We start from the raw sequence: 20718 nt of genomic DNA, 5'->3' as shown, positions 1-20718 counted from the left end.
GTGGAAGAAATGCTTCTGCTTCCCAGATAATGGAGATAAGCATAAGCCATAGAGCAAACAAAGATAATACAGGGCATGTTCAGGAAGTGGTGATTTATTCTGTATGACTGGAGCATAGGTTGTTTGAAAAAGAAGTGAAGAAGGAAAAAGACCAGATCATGAAAGGCTTTAAGGGAGTTGCTCAACACTTCAGACTTTTGCTGTAGACAGTAGGGAGACTTTAAAGGTTTTTGATTGGGGGAGTGAAATTATTAGCCCAGTGGGACTAGGTTAGAGGCTTCAGTGAAATTTTAGCTGAGGAAAGGGCATGCTTAAAAGGAAGTGATCACTGCTATAGCTTGCTTAAGCACAGTATGAGAACCAGTGAAAGACCTTGAGAGCTGGTGGTTTTATAAGAAGTTCTAACAGAAAGGGAGGAATTGGAACATTGTCTGGTTGTGAAAAGTTGAAGAGTAAAGATTGAAGTTCAGAAGTGGAGGCAGTCAGCATACCAGTGACTCCAAAACCATTGGTTCTCCTCCTTGGAGACAGTGATTGGGTCTTGGCTCCTTTCTTATTCCCACCTCTCTCAGCCCAGGTTCCAGAGCTGAGGGTCCTTGATACAACTTGGATTGGGAAATGTTAACAACTCCTTTAAGGAGTATGATGGTAAAGGCATGAAGAGAAACGGAAAGGTAGCTTAAGGGGATGGGGAACTGGATTGACAGAGGGAGGGACTATTTTTAGCTTGGAGTTCGAGGACATTTGTAGGCTGAAAGGAAGGAGCCAGTGGAAAGGGAGGCTTAGAAAATGCAAAGGAGAGGTAATGTTTATGGAGCAAAGTGTGGGGGCAGATGGAAAAGAATGGACTGCAAGCTCAGGGGAGGGAAGTGAGAGGAAAGAACTGGAGCTGGCATTTGTTGGGTGCACTCTGCTAGATGTTATATAAATATCTCACTTCATCCTCCAATACCTTTATGAACTAAATGTCACTATCTCCTTTTTGCTGATGAAAAAGACTGAGGCTTAAAGAGGTTAGATAACCTGTTCCCAAATTAGAGAGCTAATAAATGGCAGACTGAGGACTTGTGTGATTTCCAAGCCTATGCTTTTTCTGACAACTACCTCACAAGGTTAGGAGGTAATAACTTCAATCTGATAACGAATGTGGCAGCATTCTATTCCTATACGCTCTATTAATTAACTGATCACACACTCAGGGAACAATAGTAGGTGGCACTACCAAAATCACAGGAAAAGTAAAAGTCCTTTTTAAAAGAACTATATAGTGCTTCCCTGGTGGTGCAATGGTTGTGAGTCCACCTGCCGATGCAGGGGACACGGGTTCGTGCCCCGGTCCGGGAAGATCCCACATGCCGCGGAGCGGCTGGGCCCGTGAGCCATGGCCGCTGAGCCTGCGCGTCCGAGCCTGTGCTCCGCAACGGAAGAGGCCACAGCAGTGAGAGGCCCGTGTACCGCAAAAAAATAAAAAATAAAAGAACTATATAATCTAATTGGATGATAAGAGGATTTAACGTACAAGAAGATGCAAATTCAGTAATACCTTCTGAATCCAGAATTCTGCTACCAGCTCCTTATCTGTTTACCTCTCCAGCTTTGCCTTATACACTGCTCTAGCTGTGCTGTAAGTAACCCTCTCAGCTCCTCCAATATGCATCATGGTTGGCTTCTCTCTCTCCCTCTCCTCCCTCTTCCTGTACTCTAGACTTTCCCACTTCTAGTCACTCTGCCTGGAACTTTCTTCCCATGCATACCTCTGCCCTGCCTGGTTAATTCCTACCCATCCTTCAGGTCTCAGCTGGAAAGTCATCTGAAGCTATCATGACTGTGAAGCCATCGTGACTCCCTAAACTACACAGCACCCCTCTATTCCATAGTCCTGTAGAACCGCATACCTCCCTTATCATGATAATTACTCTTTATTGTAATTTGTGATTTTATTAACTGCCTCCCTACTAGGCTGTAGACTCCATGAGGGCAGGAGTTATGCTTTAGTGCCTGGCACTACTGTGCTCAATAAATATTTGCTGAAAGAAGAAATTCAAAACACATCCAATAACCAGGAGATAAGGGGGAAATGGTAGCAACATAACAGTCACATGCAATAATGTTCGTTTGTTTCACTCATGTGGAAGTCTTTCTTTTATTTTCTCTTAATCTATACCCATTTCTAGTAATCTTCTCTGAACCCACAGCATATAATTAGTAGCAAATTAAAAGAGGAAAGAGGAGCTTTTAGAAGCAAGAACACTGATAACAATGAGAATTAACACAAATAACAACGGAAGAGAAGGAAAACAAAAAAGCCGACAATTGGGCTTCCCTGGTGGCGGAGTGGTTGAGAGTCCGCCTGCCGATGCAGGAGACACGGGTTCGTGCCCCGGTCCGGGAAGATCCCACATGCCGCGGAGCAACTAAGCCCGTGAGCCATGGCCGCTGGGCCTGCGCGTCCGGAGCCTGTGCTCCGCAACGGGAGAGGCACGTTATCTTACTTCATCTTGTGAAGTAAACAGGCAGGTAAAGTGTCCACTCACAGGTGACAGACTGCCTTAGAGATAAAGTGGTTTATCTTACAAGGTCAGTTAGGGTCTTAATGACTCCTAGTTGTGGTCTTTCCACTATATAATCCACAAGAAATTAACAATATCTTTTTGAATAATCCCTATTTGAAACAGTTAACATGAAAATGTTTTACACTTAATTTGGTAAAATCAAACTATCTGGAAAAATACTTAGAATGGAACATTCCTGTGTTTCTGCTCAGGTTTTACCGTGGTTAGTAGGTTCAGTACTCTCATGTCAGTTCAGAAAGAAAAAGTTCAGTGTGATTTGAAGCAGTTAAGCAAGACTTCAGCCTGACATAGCTGGAGGTAGCTTTCATCTTTGGTGCATTTATTTCTTCCTCTATTTACTATATGCCAGGCATTATGACTTAAGTGCTGGGAATACAAAGATAAGAGACAAGCTTCCTGTCCTTAGACTAAGCGGTAAGTACTTATGAACAATCCAAATGGAAGTATCCAATAAGCAATTATAAAAGTGAGTTTAGAGTTCAGGAGAAAGACTGAGATTGAATATCTATAAAGTTTATGGGGAGCCACATATAAATAGTTACTGTAACTGTTGGTGCAGATTATCTTGACCGGTGAGGGTATGTAGAGCAAGAAGAGGTAGCTAAGGACATGACCTAGGAAACACCAACATTTAAGGAGAGGTCAGAAAGGCTGAGAAAGAGAGGCCACATCAATAGAAGTGAAGCCATTCATTCATTTAAAAAAATGTATCTAGTAAGTCCCTAGTCTTTGTTGAAAGAAAGAAGGACTCAGGAGCCAAAAGAGGAGAGTATTTCAAGGAAGGAAGGGTCAACAGGGCCAAATGCCATAAAGAGGGCCAAAGGATAAAGGCTGAAAAGCTGTTCATTGAATGTGACAAGGAGGTCATTAGTGGCCTGGGTGAGAATAATCTCAATAGAGTGATGGGGGGCCAAAACGAAAATGATTGAGAAGTGATTGAGAAGGGGGAAAAATGGGTACAGCAAGAATAGATGACTCTACAAATTTAGCTGTGAAGGAAAGAGAGATATTGAGTGTTGACTAAATACAGGCAAGGATTAAGAGAAAGTTTAGAATTTTTTTTTCTTTTCATCATGGGAGATATTTGAGCATGTGTATATGCAGAAGGGAAGATGTCAGTAGAAAAGGAGAGATTAGAAATAAAGGAAGGAGAAAGTATTTGAAGACATGTGGCATAAAGCACCTAAGTAGGAGATATAGAGTCAGATTTGTTCAACCAATGTGCTACTAGTTAATAGCTGCAGTGTGCCAGGCACCATGCTAACTGCAAAGGATAACTGCAGTGAGAGAGACAAGACAGCTGGGCCCTCTGTGAATGGAGCTTACAGTAAAGCAGAAAGGTGAATCTTAGACAAGCAGTACAGACGCCCCACCTGCTGGGATGAGAGAGATGTGAGAATGCAGCTAAGTGCATCTCTAGAGGGCAAAATGTTGGATGCTCACTTTATTATCTCGATTTTTCTCTGAAGATGGATGTGGGTTCTGCTAAGATGAGCAAGGAAGCTGTGGGGAAAGGAACTTGAGAAAGGATTTGACACAGCTACTTGTAGGGGTTGGGAGAGGGTAATTTTCCAAGCTTGGAGATCCTGAACTTATTAAAGGCTCCAATCTGTGGGACTGTGATTTTCTCCAGAAGACGCTGGGGAGTAGGATTTGTCCTTTGAAACAGCTCTAAGACTCTTCCATTTCTTTCCATACCCAATGTCACCATCCTTGTCTCACTGCCTCTCTCCCCTCATCCTTGAACCTTCCTGTTTTACCAGAAGGTCTCCTTATCTTGTTAAAATAAAGCATTTTGACCGTAACACCTTTATTCAAGAACTTGAAATGATGTCCTTTTCCTATCAAATTTTTTAACCTACTCACCTTGGCATTCCATGCCTTCCATAGTTTGTCTCCCTCTTCCCCTGTCTTCTGCTTCTAACTATTATCTCTCTTACATATCAGTCACACAGGCCCTTTTGCTAACCATGCTTCAGGCTCCATGTTTACCAAGTAAAAGCTTTTGCTGAAACTATGTTCTTTGGAAGATTTTCTCCTTTCTTTTGCACAAAGCCAACTCCCACCAAAGTTCTCCCGGCCTCCATGATAAAATGTATCCAACTTCTTTCCCTGCAGTTATTATGAAGAGCACTTATTGTCTTTTCTTTCATTTATGAATTATATTCAATGTAGCTTTGAGGGGGATTCATTTTTTGAGACTTGGTATTGTTTTATTTTAAATTATTTTATTTAATTTATTTACTTTTGGCTGCATTGGGTCTTCATTGGTGCACACAGGCTTTCTCTAGATATGGTGAGTGGGGGCTACTCCTCGTCACGGTGCATTGGCTTCTCATTGCATTGACTTTTCTTGTTGTGGAGCACAGGCGTGGGCATCAGTAGTTGTGGCACGAGGGCTCAGTAGTTGTGGCCCACAGGCTTAGTTGCTCCACGGCATGTGGGATCTTCCCACACTAGGGCTCGAACTGGTGTCCCCTGTATTGGCAGGCGGATTCTTAACCACTGTGCCACCAGGGAAGTCCTTTGGTATTGCTTTTTAATCATTTAGTACATGTAAGTCTTGTTTCAGTTCAAATAGATGGTCATTTTCTTAAAGACTGGGACTATATCCCATAGTGGGTTGTATTTGAAGTAAGTGCTTAATATGTATTGGATTGAATTGAGATTTTAGATGGGTCCTAAAACTTTAAATGAGTTATACCTTAATCCCCATTCACTAATCTATTCAATAAGCACATATTTTAATAGCTAAGCCCTGTGCTAGGAGCTGGGGACATTTCTTTCAATCTCTGAGTTCCTCTACATTTTGAGGTGTCTTTCTCCCAAAAACCTCTTTCCAGCCTTTAAAACAGCCCCAACTGACCACTGAATTACATTGGACCCAAGACCCCCCTGCAGTTAACTTTGCGTAAGTATTGTTCCATTGTTTCTGATTCTGTTTATCTCATTGGTTCACCTTCTATTTCTGTCTCTGTGATTGTGTGTATATATGTTTATATCTCTTGCTTACTTTGGGGCTTAGTCCAGTCAGTGATGCTACCCACCCTGATCTCAGTCCATTAAAGACTGTCCAGAAGTAGCAAACCCCTGCCCCTCTTTTCCTCCAGTCCAGAGACCAGGCCATGTTTGTGTGTGTGTGGGGGGGTGTGTGCCCGCTTAGATAAAACCAACCAATAATGTCAATGTCTCCCATGCCACCCACTATCCTAGGAATTTTGAGAACGTCTTTTGTCCCAGTCCCCACACAGGGAAGAATCTTAGCAGGTGGGAGCCAAGCAGTGATGTTTGAAGTAGCCTCATTCTTCCTCCCCACTGACATTCCTGGAATCAAAGGGTCTTTATGGAGGGTGGGGATGGAGAAGGAGCAGTTAGTTCTGCTGTTTGGAGGGATGTCCAGGGCCCTCTGAGGAATGATGGGACATCACTAATCTTGTCTTCGGGGCAGTAAGTCTATATGGTGCTGGGGCAGCTGGTTACTTTCCCTCTTTCAGGTCTCCGTGTCTCTCCTATTCCTGTGTGACTCTCTGAGTCAGTTGGTCCCGATCTCCACATCTCTTTTTTGGTTTCAGCCCCACTCACCTGTCCTCTTCCATCAGCCAACATCCTCACTGCTGGCCACCCTGGCTTCCTGGCTCCTTAGTTCCTAGACAACTGGCCCAACCCTATCTTGCTCTGACAGTAGGGGTAGGAGGGGAGATGATGGGGATAAGGAAAACTTCCTGGCCACATCTTCCTTTCCTTTCCCAGGCCTCAAGTCTTCAAGTGCATGCTAGGCCTCCCTTATCCGGGTCAGGATGAACCAGAGGAGGCACATGGGAAGAAATAAAGGGGTTGATTTAAAAAGAGTAGAGAGGAGGAACAGAGGTTTGGGGGCAGAGTAGGGGAGAGGTGTACCCAGGAGCAGGGTAGCCAAAGCCATTGGAGAGGAGAAAGGAGGGAGGGAGGGTCACGCCGGCTCTGACAGCCCAGCCCAGCCGAGGTCCTCGGGTTTCCTGTCTCTCCTCCCAGCTGCTGTTCCTTCCTCTCTTGTTGTAAGATTTCTCCCCAGGGCCTCTCCATGTTAAAGCGTGTGACCCCCTCCTCTGTCCGGGTCTCAGCGACTGTCCGTGGATCTCGCGCCTGGCTTTGGTCTCCAGCTCAACCTCCCGGCCAGGCCTTCTCGGTGGGCGGTGCTCCCGGCGCCACTCCTCCTCCTCGGGCTATTGGTGGAGAGGTGTCGAGAAGGCGGTGTCTAGCCGGCCTCCGAGAGTCGGATTAGTTGTGCAGACCCCGAGGCGGGCCGGAGGCGGGTCCGGCCAGGAGGCGGGCGGGGCGGCTGGGGCTCGGCCCAGAGCTCCGGGCGGTCGCATTGTTTTCCTCCGCGGAGCCGCGGCGGGAGTGGGGTTTGCGACTGGGACCCAGGGCTCACCCGACCTGACAGCGCCCGGGAGCTCAGATCCAAGCTCCATCCAATTCAGACGTTCATCACGTCTCGCTAGAGCCCCAACCACCGATTGCGAACTCGGCGCGGTGCGCGGCCGCTGCCCGCCCGCTGAGATCTCTATTCCACTGACCCGGATCTCGGAGCAAGTACCCCGGAGCAGGGCTGGGGCTGCAGGGCGTCGGGGAGGATCGGGGCGCCTAAGGCTGGGGGCAAGCTTCCGAAGTGCCGGAGGGACCCTCCTGGGAGGGTGCCAGAGCGATGTGTGCTTGGTTGACGGAGAGGGTCAGCGGAGTTGGGGTGCGTGGAGGGAAGAGGGGACCGTGGCCGAACCCCGTCACGGGACTGTGGGGCGCAGGGTCTGGGCACCTCTTGCGACCCGACTTCTCTGAGTCGCATCCCTTGGATTGGGGAGCGCGAAAGGGATTATTTGAGGCGCGCACAGTACAGAGGGTGGAAAACCTGGTCTCTTTCCTCTCCAGCAGAGAAATTAAGGCTTCGAGACCCGTGGAGAACTGGACCCTCTCGTTGCCCCTGCAGGGATGGGAAGGGGAACACGTCGTTCCAGACTTTGGTGTTACAGCTGCATCTCTGTCCTTGTGCAAGCGGGAGCCTGAGCACCTCCCAAGGGGTTGGCTTGGGCATAGAGTCGGGAATGGGGCCCCTGAGAAACACCAGTCCTAGTGCCCATATCCTTCCTTCACCCCACTCGCCCTGGGGCTTTGTTAGACCGAGGTCTCCCAAGGAGGAAAGCCCAGCTGGCGACTGCATCTCGAGCCCGCGGACCCGCTCAGCCCTGGCCCCAGGCCCGCCCTCATCGGTTCCAAGCCTCTGGCCCTGTTTCCCTGGCCTCGGAGACCCGCCTCCACTCCCCAACCCCCGCTCCCATCCCCATTCGGTCTGCGCCTGCAGGCCCCTCCAGCCCCTCCTCCCGCTAACGTGGCTCTGGGACCCGGTCCCGGCCCAGACTCTCCTACCCGCCCCTCTCGGAGCCCCAGATCCAGTGAGGGGGAGACACGTAGAGCCCCTGGCCTCAGGCCCACCTTATGCGAGGCTCTAGACACCTGGATTATCCTCGTTGGGGGCTGGGTGGGAGGGAGGGTAGGTAGTAAGCCTGGGGCTGAGAGCTAAGGGTGGGGGGAACTGTCTTGGAGAAGGGAACGTGCCCGTTCCGTGAGGCTCCTTGGCGCCCCCTCCCACCCCCCGCTCCTTAGAGGAAGGTGGACTGGGGCGGGCGACCAGCCCGAGGGCTTCCTGCTATTGTCCCCCGCCCAGTCTCCCCTTCTCCATCCCTTCCCCAGCCCCCGCTAGAATCTGGCTTTGACCCGGGCCACTCCCCTGAGGTGGCAGCGGGGCCAGGAGGAGACAGAAGGGCTGTTTCCTCTTCCCAGCAAGGGGAGAACCTAGGAAGGGGAGAAAGAGCCGTCCAGGCCTCCCCCATTCGCTCCAGATGGGGGGTATGAAGCAGCTGGGATTGGTCCCGGCAGGGTAAGCCTCTCCCCAAGCCAGGGGTCGGATAGGGGCCGCTCAGATGCTGCTCTCTAAAATCAGCTATGGGAAGCCCCCTTAAAGATATGTCATAGTTAAGTCTAGGGGGCCAATGCAATGGCCAACCAAGTGTTTTTAGAGGCTGGACTAATCCTGTCTAAGGTGGGGGGTAGGGTGGAGAGAGATTGGGTAGGAGGGAGGCAAGGACTGCTCTCAGGGAAGAAGGAAGGGGCTGGAGGGTGCTTGCTATCAGAGCATTTTGACTAGAAATGAAGAGCATGCAAATGAGATGCAAATTAGCCTCTATTGTCCCCAGCTAGGGAGCTTTTGCTAAGAACGCTGCTGGATTCTGAAGGTTTTAATGTGGGAGTGGTCGTCATGCCCTCCAAACTCTCCCAGTCACCCCCTTTCCCAAGACTGGTCCTGCAGTTCCAGGAGTTTCTGGGTTGGGGCCAGCCCCAGCCCCTGCCCTCACATCTCTGGGCATGAAGCAGCCAGCACCTTTGTAATCAAGCTCAATGTCAATGTGCCCCCCACTTCCAGGGCAGCATCTCCCCTACCCTAGCCTCATTAGACTTCTCCTGAATGTTCATATACACTTTTATTGGATGTGGTAAGGAGGTATAGCTCAGCCTCTTCCCTCCTTCTGTCCCTTCTTCCGTCAGGTCAGAGGTCTCCTATCCCCCTCAAACCCCCACAGGAGTCACCACCCCAGGTAAGGAAAGGGCAACAGCTCCTGAGGGCAGGGGATGGAAACGGGCATGGCCTGGGAGCAGAAAGAGGGTCTGACTGTTCTCCCCAGTTGCCTGAGACTGAAGTTGTTTCCTGGGTGAAGATACCAGTTGCCCAGGGCAACCTGTGGGAGGGGGCAGGAGGGGGAGGATAGGAGACAAGCTGTGTCCCTTTCTGTTCCCCTGGGAGCACCAACATCGGAAACGTGGGGCGGAGGTGGCAGAGGGAGGCTTGGCCTTTCAGCACCAGAGGGTCTTTAGCTAGCTGACTGCTCTGCCCCTGGGGAGGGGGGGCCATCGTTACATGCTCCTACCCCTTCCCCTCCTCCAGCTTTCTTGGGACCCCATCTGGCATCAGCCTCCCCACCAGTGACGCTGGATTGGGGGTGGGGTACACTTGGGTCCTGGCTCCGAGAGTGGAGCTGTTAGGGAGATAGAGTGGGCTAAGCCTGGAAGCCCAGGGTCTCTTTTTTAGGGGACATGGTGGGACAGGCAACTAAGGATTAGTGAAGGATAACTCTGTTCACAGAAAGGAAGGAGTCTCACCCTTCCTGACCTGATTTCCCGAGGCTACTCAGCCCTTCACTTCAACTTCAGGGGAAGGCAGGAAGCTGCTGTACACCTCCCACTGTGGGTTCCAGCCAGGGTCAGCTTGGCTGGGGGAGGCTGATGGAGGCTGATGGGTGGGAAGGAGGGCTGTCTCACCGTCCCTGCCACCATATCTATCTTTTCCCGGACTTTGGGCTACAATCGCCTGGCTATCATTGAATTATTTATATTTTCATTCCAAGGCAGTCCGAAGAGGGAAGGGAAGGGAAGGGAAGGAGAGACATGTGCAGCCATATCTCCTCACCAGTATAGCCCCTTCTATGCCTGGCTCCTCATAGCGGGTGGGTCTGCTCTTCCCCACATTAAGCACATGCAGTGGTTCTTAGGAGTCAGGGAGGGAACAGGGGGCTAGGGAGGCTGAGAGGGGGCACAGTGGTCGGGCAGACAGCTGCGGCCAGAGCTAAATTTAGCCTCTGATCTGGCTTTGATGCAGATTCATTTTTGGCCAAGACAGCCCCCCTCCCCCACTCCCCTCCCTACTCACTCAGCTTCTCCCTAGCAATGGGAAGGGCCCCAGAAGCGTGAGCTTAGACCAGGACAAAGACCCCTAGGCTGCCTCCCCCACTCTGTTCTTCCTCAACCCTAGACCATGATGGCTGCTTTGCAGCTGCCTCTACCAGGGCACAGCGCCTAAATTGCTCCCGGGTGCCATGGGGGTCCGTGAGGGAGGGGGGAGGCAGACATGGTGCCCTCTTCCTCCTCCCCAGTGCCAAGGAGTCACTATTTATAATTTTAAGGCTTCACTGTCTAATTATAGCTGAGAAGAGGTTAGCAAGAGGGGGGCCACGAGGTGTCACCTACTGAATGTCCCAGGCCCAGTCAGGAGAGAGGAGAAAAGGTTGAGTGAGAAGGCTGGGAGGGGGAGCAGGCGGGTCCTGTCCTTACCTGGGGTCATGCTGGCAGGCTTCTAACCAGCCAGTTTGGGCCAGTTGGACAGGGAAGGGCCTTGAGTGACAGTGACAGCTGGCTGGGACTGAGGCAGTGCCAGAGAGAGGGTTCTTCTCCCTACTGCACTAGGTCTTCTGGGGATAGACCTGGGAAGGAGTCCGCCTGCTTCAAAAGGTGGAGGAAATCTGACCCCTTCCCCCACTTCTCTGTCTTCTCTTTCAGGGCCAGCATATGGGTGAGGGGGCACCCCCTGGGGCCTGAGCTGCCCCACACAGGATGCCCCGTGACCCCCGCTTCATGCCCTTGCTGCTACTGCTCTTGCTGCTCTCACTTCCCCACGCCCAGGCTGCCTTTCCCCAGGACCCCCCCCCTCTGCTGACCTCTGACCTGCAAGGTGAGTGCTTGGTACCTTGCCCCCTCATATGAGCTCAGCACTCAGTTTTAGCAGGTAGACACTGAGACCCCTTGTGTGGGTGGCAAGGTGCAGGAAGGCTCTCAGTCTCAAGGAAGCTAAGAGCCTGACCAGAAAAGGGGAGAAGACAGGTAGAGTGAGCTGGCACCTCAGGTCAGTCACTTCTCATCTGTGGGCCTACTTCCTTCACTTCCAGGCAGCATTGTTCAGTGATAAAGAATGTGGACTCTTGGCCAGACCAAACCTTAGCAGGTTTGAATCCCTGCTAAGCTGCTCACTAGCTGTATGAGCTCTTCAACTTATTTAACCTTTCTTTGCCCCAGTCTCCTCATCTGCAAAATGAAGATAGTCATAGTATTTTACCGGGAATTCCCTGGTGGTCCAATTGTTAGAACTCGGTGCTTTCACTGTGGTGGCCCAGGTTCAATCTCTGGTTGGGGAACTAAGATCCTGCAAGCCATGCAGTGCAGCCAAAAAAAAAAACACCCCAAAACCAAAAAACTAATAATAATAGTATTCTACCTCACAGAGTTATTTAGGGATTAAATGAGGTAATACAGGTAAAGTTCTGAGAACACTGTCTGGCACAAAGTAAATGATTTATATATGTTTGCTATTATTATTGGCTACAAAATGAAGGCTTGGGACTAATTCAGTGGTTCCCAACACCTCTTACCTCCCTCTCCACCACGTTATCACTACCAAGTCTAGGTCCCACTGTGAGGGACACCACCAGCCAACTTTTTCTGAGAAGGACCTTTATCTGTTTGCAGGTTGCTGTTACATATGCAGGATTTAGAGTAATTTTAAGGACGAAGGAATGGCAGTTAGGTTATTGGGAGTAACTGTTGGGGGATAGATAAGAGCAGCAAACACATGTGCCAGACGTGGTTCAAAGCACCATATGAATGTTAAATCATCTCTCTCTGAACTCTGGGGTCCCTTTGAACGCTGATGACTGTGGTTTCCATGATCAGGCCAGGTGGATGCTGGAGTTGGTCAGAGGAGGCAGAAACCTTGGAGGGCTGAGGTGGCCTGTGAAGAGCCTTGAGGGGAGGGTGCAAAGAGAGGGCTGGGAGAGATGGGGTGAGTAAATGGTCCACATGGGACAGTGTACAATGTGTGAGTGAGAGGGAATTGTTAGCCCTAAGGCAGTTCCAAGAAGGGGTTGGGCTCAATTCTGGAGTCAGACAGACCTGGATCTCAATTGGGGTGCCTGCCACTTCCAAGCTAAATGAGCTGTGCAAATTTCTTAATGGCTTTAAGCCTCAGGTTCCTCATCTGTAAGATGGGGCCAATGTTAATACCTACCTCATAGGGTTGTTGTCTGAAGTGAGACAGTGCATCTAACATGCTAACATTAGTGTTTGGCAAAGGTTAAGTGCTCAGAGTTAGCTAGTAGTACATTTATTAATAGCCTTATTAATAGCTTTATTAATACCTCACAACTCATCTTACATATCCATTTTATGTCTGTGGCTGGGTTTCATCTGGTTGGAGAGGGTGTTGAGGGAATACGTGGTATTCTGGCTGGTCCTCAGCAGCCACCTATCTGTGCCTTCTAGGTATTTCCCCATTATCCTGGTTCCGGGGCCTGGAGGATGATGCTGTGGTTGCAGAACTTGGGCTGGACTTTCAGAGATTCCTGACCTTGAACCGGACCTTGCTAGTGGCTGCGCGGTAAACTGGCTGTGGCACCATTGTGGGGCTGACAGGCCTGCTCCTAGGCAGGCATGGGACCTGCATGGCCACTGCAACATCTTGCAGGGGACACATGCAGGTGTATAAGCCATGGGACATGGGCATGCTAGGACCCAGAGCACAACTGCCAAGTTGTGGAGTAAGGGGAAGGAGAGAGGGCACTCTTTGTCCCTGAGCAGCTGAACACGGGCAAGGTGGGAGGCTCAGGAGTTCAGGTGGGGATCCATGGCTTGGCTCTGATCCCTCCTTGCCTGTCTCTTCAGGGATCACGTTTTCTCCTTCGATCTTCAAGCCCAAGAAGAAGGGGAGGGGCTAGTGCCCAACAAGGTGAGGGGCTGTGTGGGAGGAGGTTGAGGCATGGAGATGAGGCTGGGAAAGGTCTAATGGGGATCAAGTGGGTAGGTGGAAGACTCCAAGAGGAGCCATAATGTGAGATGGTTCCAGGTTGCCCCATGATTTTTCCCCTTCTACTTTTCCCGCCAGTATCTAACATGGAGGAGTCAAGACATGGAGAACTGTGCCGTGCGGGGGAAGCTGACGGTGAGGAGTGGGATGAGACTCTTGAGGGAAGGAGATGACCCTGCCTCCAGGCTCTGTCTAAGTGGCCTTCCACTGTGCCCAATTCCCCCCCCCCCACTTCTCTCATCTTGGTCCAGGAAAATGTACAGGAAAGGGAATTCATGATTTTTAGCTCCCTTTACACACCTCACACAAAAGGAAAGTGAGGCTCTGCGAGGCCAAAGAACTTGCCCAAGGCCACAGGACTAGGAGTAGATAGCTTAGTTGGGACTTTACCCCACATTGCTCTACCTGGCTCAAGTGGAGTAGCCCTACTTCCTGTGACCCCCACCCCATCCCAGTCCCAGGGAGCCCTGTCACTGACCGAGAATCTGGATTTTCTAGGACGAGTGCTACAACTACATTCGTGTTCTCGTTCCCTGGGACTCCCAGACACTCCTTGCCTGTGGAACGAACTCATTCAGCCCCGTGTGCCGCAGCTATGGGGTACAAAGGCGAGGGCGGGGCAGCAGGACTGGAGTGGGAGAAGAACCCAAGCTGGGCAATCAGTTCAGTGGGGATGGACCAGCAGGGGTAGGGGAACAGGAGTGCCCAGAGTGGAGGGGTCCGGAAGGGGTGGAGCAAGGAGGCAAGGGGACATGAGGAAGTGGGCTATGGAGCCAGACTCGCAACACCCCAAGGGGTCCAAGAACCTGTTTCCTCTGCCTCCAGATAACTTCGCTGCAGCAGGAGGGTGAGGAGCTGAGTGGGCAGGCTCGATGCCCCTTTGATGCCACCCAGTCCAACGTGGCCGTCTTTGCAGGTGTGCACCTGGGCATGTGGCTGGAGGGAATGCCCACGTTAGCCCCTTTCCTAACCTGGTCTTTCCCCCATGCTCCTGAGTGGAGGGTTAAGGTAGGGGCCAGGGTCAGGCCAAGGGAGGGGCGTAGGAGGACCAAGAATAGCCAAGATACGGATCCCTGAGCCCTCCCCTGACCCCACCCTACCCCTCCAGAGGGCAGCCTGTATTCAGCCACAGCCGCGGATTTCCAGGCCAGTGATGCTGTGGTTTACAGAAGCCTTGGGCCTCAGCCCCCACTCCGCTCCGCCAAGTACGACTCCAAGTGGCTCCGAGGTCAGGGCGGGCCTAGGGCAGGGAGGCTGCTCTTGGGGAGGAGGTACAGGGGGTGGTCGATGGCAGGCAGATGGCGGTAGTGGTGAGCATGTATGCAGAGGGGAGAGGCTATGGGGGGCCAGGAGTTTCTGAACAGGTGTAGTTTCTCTTCCGTACCTTTCCTGTCACTACCCCTTCAGAGCCACACTTTGTCCACGCTTTGGAGCATGGAGACCATGTCTACTTCTTCTTCCGAGAAGTCTCTGTGGAGGATGCCCGGCTGGGGAGGGTAAGGAAGTGGGCACCAGGGGTGGGTAGCTAGAGGGCTCTGCCGGATGGTGAGGAGCCAGTCATTTGGGGAGAGCTCCTGGCCCTAATCTCCACAACGCAATCCCCTGGACTCTGAGGCCCCAACTTGGAGTAGCCCCCAGGCCTCTGCCCCCGCATCCTGCTAGGTCCCTCACCTTGACCCACGTTGCCCGACCACACCCTTCCTTTGCTGTGCCCCTAACACTTGTCTCTTGGCGCTCTTACTCACCACACTGCTCTCACCCTGCTGGCCCTGGGGCCCTCTCTCACCGTTCTCCTCGTCTCCAACTCTCCCACACACAGGTACAGTTCTCCCGTGTGGCCCGTGTGTGTAAGCGTGACATGGGCGGCTCACCTCGGGCCTTGGACCGCCACTGGACATCTTTCCTGAAGCTGCGGCTCAACTGCTCTGTCCCTGGGGACTCTACCTTCTATTTTGACGTCTTACAGGCCTTGACAGGGCCTGTGAACTTGTATGGCCGCTCTGCTCTCTTTGGGGTCTTCACCACCCAGACCAATAGGTTGGTACCAGACTAACCAATGTGGCTCAATCTGTCCCCTGCCCCACCAGCATCCAAGTTCCTCTCTCAACGCCTATTGATGAAGGCAGTGAGCAGAAGCTCCATTCAAAGCCAGTTTGCGGTACTGCCCACCGTTTTTCTCCTAGCGTGGCCACCAGGGGCTGCCCCACCCTCTCAGGCTCCACCCTAATATGGCATATGAAGGGGAGCTGCCATGTCTTACCTAGGAGGAACTGTGCTGTCCCTTCCAACACCTAGCCCACATCCTTTTCTGGCTCCCTCAGCATCCCCGGCTCTGCGGTCTGTGCCTTCTACCTGGATGATATTGAGCGTGGGTTTGAGGGAAAGTTCAAGGAGCAGAGGAGTCTGGATGGGGCCTGGACCCCTGTGTCTGAGGACAGGGTCCCCTCCCCCAGGTACGCAGGGTGGGGGTGGCCTTTGTGGAGGTAGAAACAAGCAGTGTCTGCTCCCCAAATGGGATTATGAGGAGAGAGCAAGGTGTCCAAGGCCTGGGGAGGGGGCTGTAGCGGGTTGGCAGCAGGGAAGGGAAGCAGTAGTGTGAATGTCTGCGTGTAGGCAGAACAAGGGTTACCAGTCATGTTTGGGAGCAGTGGGTAGGGGGTGGTCACAGAGCCTAACTAAGTCCCAGCTCCCTGCCCTAAGGCTCCCTCTTCCTTTGTGTCCACCAGGCCAGGATCCTGTGCGGGAGTAGGTGTAGCTGCATTGTTCCCCTCTTCTCGAGACCTCCCTGATGATGTCCTGACCTTCATCAAGGCTCACCCACTCCTGGACCCTGCCGTGCCGCCTGCCACCCATCAACCTCTGCTCACCCTCACCAGCAGGTACGGGGCTAGAAAATGCTGACCAGTGCCTTCCCCGCCTCAGCCACTCTCTTTCGCTGACCCCACAAGGTAAATCATATTGGTAGAAGGAAGAACCCGTGAAAGTGGAAGGGAGAGAGCTAAGAAGGAAACACTGGGCTGGGGGAAGGGCAGAGAAGGGGTACCCAGACACATGCGCTGTCCTTGAAACACTCAAGCTTCCACTGGTCAGGTTGTCCTGACCTGAGGCCTATCCCTCCAGGGCCCTACTGACCCAGGTAGCTGTGGATGGCATGGCTGGTCCCTACAGTAATACCACAGTCCTGTTCCTTGGCTCCAACGATGGGACAGTGCTGAAGGTGCTGCCCCCATGGGGGCAATCTGGGGGCCCTGAGCCCATTCTGTTGGAAGAGATCGATGCCTACAGCCCCTCCCGGTGAGCCCTTTGTCCAGCAGGCCCCCTGCAGAGCAGGGATGGGATGTGGAGTGGTAGATGGGGATATGGGGATGGGGTGGGGACTCCAATATTGGAAGTTGTGGGGAAGAGAGAGGGCCTTGGTGAGAAGCTGGACACTGTGTTGGGGCAGAGTAGCCCTATGAGTTGTACTCAGTTGCTTGTATGCCTCCCCCACTTCTGTTCTTTAACTCACCCAGGGAAAAAGGAGCCTCACCTGCTCCATCTCTGATTCCTTTTGGCCTCACCCTAGGTGCAGTGGGAAGCGGGCAGCCCAAACAGCACGGCGGGTCACAGGGCTGGAGCTGGACACTGAAGGTCACAGGCTCTTTGTGGCTTTTTCTGGCTGTATCATCTACCTTCCTCTCAGTCGATGTGCCCGGCATGGGGCCTGTCGGAGGTGAGAGGGACCTGAGGTCAGGCCCTGCCTGGGTGGGCTCTCTGGGCTTGCAGGCACACAGGAACACAGGCATTGTGGGTGGCATGGAAACGCAGGGGATGGTTTGGGGGTGGGTATCTCAAGCATTCTGCAGGTGGGCAGTAACCAGGGACTGGACTAGGGATTGGGGTGGATAGGATGGGAGTATCAGGCTAAGAGCCTCCTGCAGGCCAGGGTGAGAGTGGAAGAGGCAGGGGAATGGAATGTGATTAGGGTGGAGAGGGTCCCAGCCTCACATGACTGTTTTCCCTAGGAGCTGTCTGACTTCTCAGGACCCATACTGTGGATGGGATAGCTCCAGAGGCTGTGTGGATATCAGGCGACCTGGTGGGTAAGTGAGAGGCTCCTGGATCTCCTGAGGAGAAAGTTCCCCACTAAGAGAGGAAGCTGAGGGCTAGGGTGGGGGACGGGGGCAAGATGTATACCTGCACTGAGCCACCTCCATTTCCTCCTAGAATTGATGTGCATCCAGCTGGGAACCAGGAATCCATGGAGCATGATGACTGCCAAGGTAAACAGAAGGGGCAGGGGTAGCTGTAGCCATTGTTGTGCATGGGTCTGACGGCCATAGGCACCATCCCAGGTGTGAGCTTTTGTCCTCCTCTCCTTCTGTGGTTCAGGCATGCCCGTCAGTTCTTCATGAAGCTTCCCACTGCCCCCATCTTCACCCTCTCTCTCCCTTTTACATAGATGGAGCTACTGGGAGTCAGTCTGGCACAGGGGATTCTGCTTATGGTGAGTTCTGTTGTCCCAACTTCACCTTGCTCAGCCCACACTCACCCAAGTCTGTGCCGCATGGCAGCAGCACACCAGCACCGTGGACACCCTGAGAGAGTCTCAGAAAAGGCTTAGCATCCTCCAAATATCTAGCATATAGCTCAGTGCTTGGCACATAACGGGGTGCTTAATAGATAGTTTTTGAACAAATAAATGAAAGAATCCCTTGCATGGTGAGCCCTTCCCCATTTCCAGAGGAAAATGAAGGCTGCAATTCTGGACCTTTGGGCTCCAAAGGGGGTGCGGGGACCCGCTGAATGGGTATCAGAGGTGGAGAGCAGGAGCCTCACTGGCTCTGACCTGGTCTCTGTCACCAGTGCTTCTGAGTCCTGGCCCTTCCCCTGAGACCCCAAGCCCCCCCAGTGATGCCCACCCCCGGCCCCAGTCTTCCACTCTTGGAGCTCACACTCAGGGTAAGGGGGCTGGCTGGGAGGGATAGGAGTGAAGTGTGGGGCTGCTGATTCTTGAAGAATTCTAAGCCCCTCACTGATCGCTGTTTGGTGCTCACTAATAATGCCTGTTTGGAGCCTCCCCTCCCAGCCCCACCTCCCTCAGCACGGGCAGAGTTTGGCAGTTGCTCTTGGCATGGCTACAGGGGCCAGAGCTGGGATGGGGACTCCCCAGGCCCAAGCTCTAGCTTGCGTGTGAAAGGTAGTTCGGTGGGTTGTGTGTGTTGAGGGGTCAGGGGAGGTGATTCCTAAAGAGGGTCAAAGCTGCGTTGGAGCTAAGCAGCAGCAGGAGAGAGGCGACACTTCGGAACCTGCCATCCCGCTGGCCTGCCTTCGCTGAGCCTCCCTCCTCCCTCCTTCCTCTCGGTCGGCAGGCGTGCGACGGGACCTCCCGCCAGCCTCAGTCTCCCGCTCCGTCCCCATCCCACTCCTCCTGGCCTGTGTGGCCGCAGCCTTCGCCCTGGGCGCCTCTGTCTCTGGCCTCCTGGTCTCCTGCGCTTGTCGCCGCGCCCACAGACGTCGGAGCAAGGATATCGAGACTGCGGGGCTCCCGCGCCCTCTCTCCCTTCGCAGCTTGGCCCGTCTGCACGGGGCGGGCCCAGAGCCGCAGCCAACTTCCAAGGACGGAGGGGGGGCACAGACACCCCAGCTCTACACCACCTTCCTGCCTCCTCCCGACGGCGTACCCCCGCCGGAGCTGGCCTGCCTGCCCACCCCGGAGTCCACGCCGGAGCTGCCGGCCAAGCACCTCCGCCACGCCGGGGGTCCCTGGGAGTGGAACCAGAACGGGAACAACGCCAAGGAGGGCCAGGGCCGGGGCCGCGCCCGGGGCGGGAGCATGGCGGGCGGCCCCGCGCCGCGCGTGCTGGTGAGGCCGCCGCCGCCCGGCTGTCCCGGGCAGGCCGTGGAAGTCACCACCCTGGAGGAACTGCTGCGCTACCTACACGGCCCGCAGCCGCCCAGGAAAGAGGCCGAGCCCCCGGTCGCCGCCCCTTTCACCTCACGGGCGCTGCCGCCCGAGCCCGCCCCCGCCCTCTTTGCCGGCCCCAGCCTGCTCCCCCGGGACTGTGCCAAGCCTCGGAGGCTGGACGTGCCCCCGGAGGGCAAGCGCCCGGCCCCCGCCACCCGGCCTGCTCTCTCCGCCCCAGCTCCCCGGCTCGGGGTGGGCGGCAGCCGGAGGTTGCCCTTCTCCACGCACCGTGCACCCCCTGCGCTGCTCACCCGAGTCCCCTCGGGAGGCCCCTCCAGGTACTCCGGGGGTGCCGGGAGACACCTCTTGTACCTGGGCCGGCCTGAGGGGCACCGGGGCCGCGCCCTGAAGAGGATGGACGTCGAGAAGCCCCCGGTGCCCCTGAAGCCTCCCCTCGTCGGGCCTTCTTCGAAGCCGGCCGTCCCTAGTGGCAACCATTTTAACTTTTAAAGGGAGCTGCTTCAAGGCCTCAAATGGGACCCTCGAGGCCCATGCCCTCAAAGGCCGTGAGCGTGGACGCATCTCCAAGGACAGGTCACCTCCCTCTCTCCTTGTTCCACACCTCCAGCCTTCCTGGACTCTGAGAGTCTCCCGGGGTCCCTGCCCTCCCCGGGTTTATTTATTGACTGCCGACTGTCTTTCCCCCTGTACTCGAGAGAGGAGTGGGAGGTGAGAAGCTCGCCCCCTCAGTGAGCCAGCTTTTCGTGGGGAACTGGCACACTCCCACTCCCCCACCTCCCTCAGCCAAGCTGCCTTAACTTGCCCCTCCGGGCCTCCACAGATGAGGCCCCGGGCGGGCCGCACGGTGGACGGACGGGGCTGCGCCACGCCCGTTGTGTACAGAGTCCTCGGGCCTCCTGGGACGTGCCTTCTACTGTGTAGGAGCCTCCCCTTCCCAATACAGCTGTGTCCCCGAGCCGCTGCCTGACTTTACTCGCGGAGGGGGCGGGGCGGGAATCGGTCGTCTGCTCTGAGCCCATTTTCTCCAGAATCTCTGCCTTCAACTTGGCCTTGAGCTCTCTCCCGAGTAACTGGGATGGCTGCGCTCCCACCGGGGTTTATCAGGAAAGATTTCCTGAAGGAGGCAAGCTAAGAAATGGTGCGTGGAGATGAACCAGGGCCCAGGAGACCCCGGGTAGAATTTAGGTGGGGTTAGGGAAGGTACTCCGAGCACGTTTCTGGACCGAGACAAGAGGGACTTTTTCGTAGAATGCTCTATGGGGTGGGGGGAGGGTATTTTTGGAGAAATAAAATGAAGCTGCAGCGTAAGTGAAGTTTCACATCAGGAAATCTTGTCATAAAGGGAATTTGGCTGGAAAAACCTGGGTCGCAAGAGGGGTAGGCTGCAAAAAAAAAAAAAAACCCAACAAAGTCCTGGTGAAGTTAGGGGTTTGCCCCAGCAGTTCCCTATGGAACAGTTCCACTTCGCGGAGCCAGAGGGGTGCAGAGAAGCGTATTTTATTGCACGCATGCGTACCCTCCTCTAGCGGACTCCCGGGCCGCACTCGAGCCCCGCGCGCCGAAGATCAGCTAGCGTGTGT

The 20718-nt window shown here is 53.7% G+C and overlaps 1 protein-coding gene across 11 annotated transcripts; it reads left to right on the top strand.

The window, feature by feature from the left end:
- Window positions 1-6869: 6869 nt before the first annotated feature.
- On the top strand, window positions 6870-20093 carry SEMA6C (semaphorin 6C). 11 transcript variants are annotated; one of them, XM_067035557.1, is made up of 22 exons: window positions 6870-7141; window positions 7479-8484; window positions 9150-9199; window positions 10007-10105; window positions 10935-11106; window positions 12690-12804; window positions 13089-13152; window positions 13309-13365; window positions 13729-13830; window positions 14056-14146; window positions 14339-14458; window positions 14638-14726; window positions 15050-15267; window positions 15552-15683; window positions 15957-16109; window positions 16351-16524; window positions 16796-16942; window positions 17235-17312; window positions 17437-17492; window positions 17672-17716; window positions 18076-18171; window positions 18582-20093. In XM_067035557.1, the coding sequence occupies exons 5-22, from the start codon at window positions 10989-10991 to the stop codon at window positions 19625-19627; spliced, it is 2901 nt and encodes a 966-aa protein (XP_066891658.1). In that variant the 5' UTR covers window positions 6870-7141; window positions 7479-8484; window positions 9150-9199; window positions 10007-10105; window positions 10935-10988; the 3' UTR covers window positions 19628-20093. The 11 variants fall into 11 exon arrangements, with proteins under 11 accessions (XP_066891658.1, XP_058935886.1, XP_066891648.1 ...); XM_059079903.2 differs by lacking the exon at window positions 10007-10105 and having other exon boundaries at window positions 7482-8484; XM_067035547.1 differs by lacking the exon at window positions 10007-10105 and having other exon boundaries at window positions 7479-7627.
- The last annotated feature ends 625 nt before the right edge of the window (window positions 20094-20718 follow it).

Source organism: Kogia breviceps, chromosome 1, assembly GCF_026419965.1.
Source record: "Kogia breviceps isolate mKogBre1 chromosome 1, mKogBre1 haplotype 1, whole genome shotgun sequence".
In the NCBI taxonomy this organism is placed as follows: Eukaryota; Metazoa; Chordata; class Mammalia; order Artiodactyla; family Physeteridae; genus Kogia; species Kogia breviceps.
This window is presented reverse-complemented; position numbering and strand designations above follow the sequence as displayed.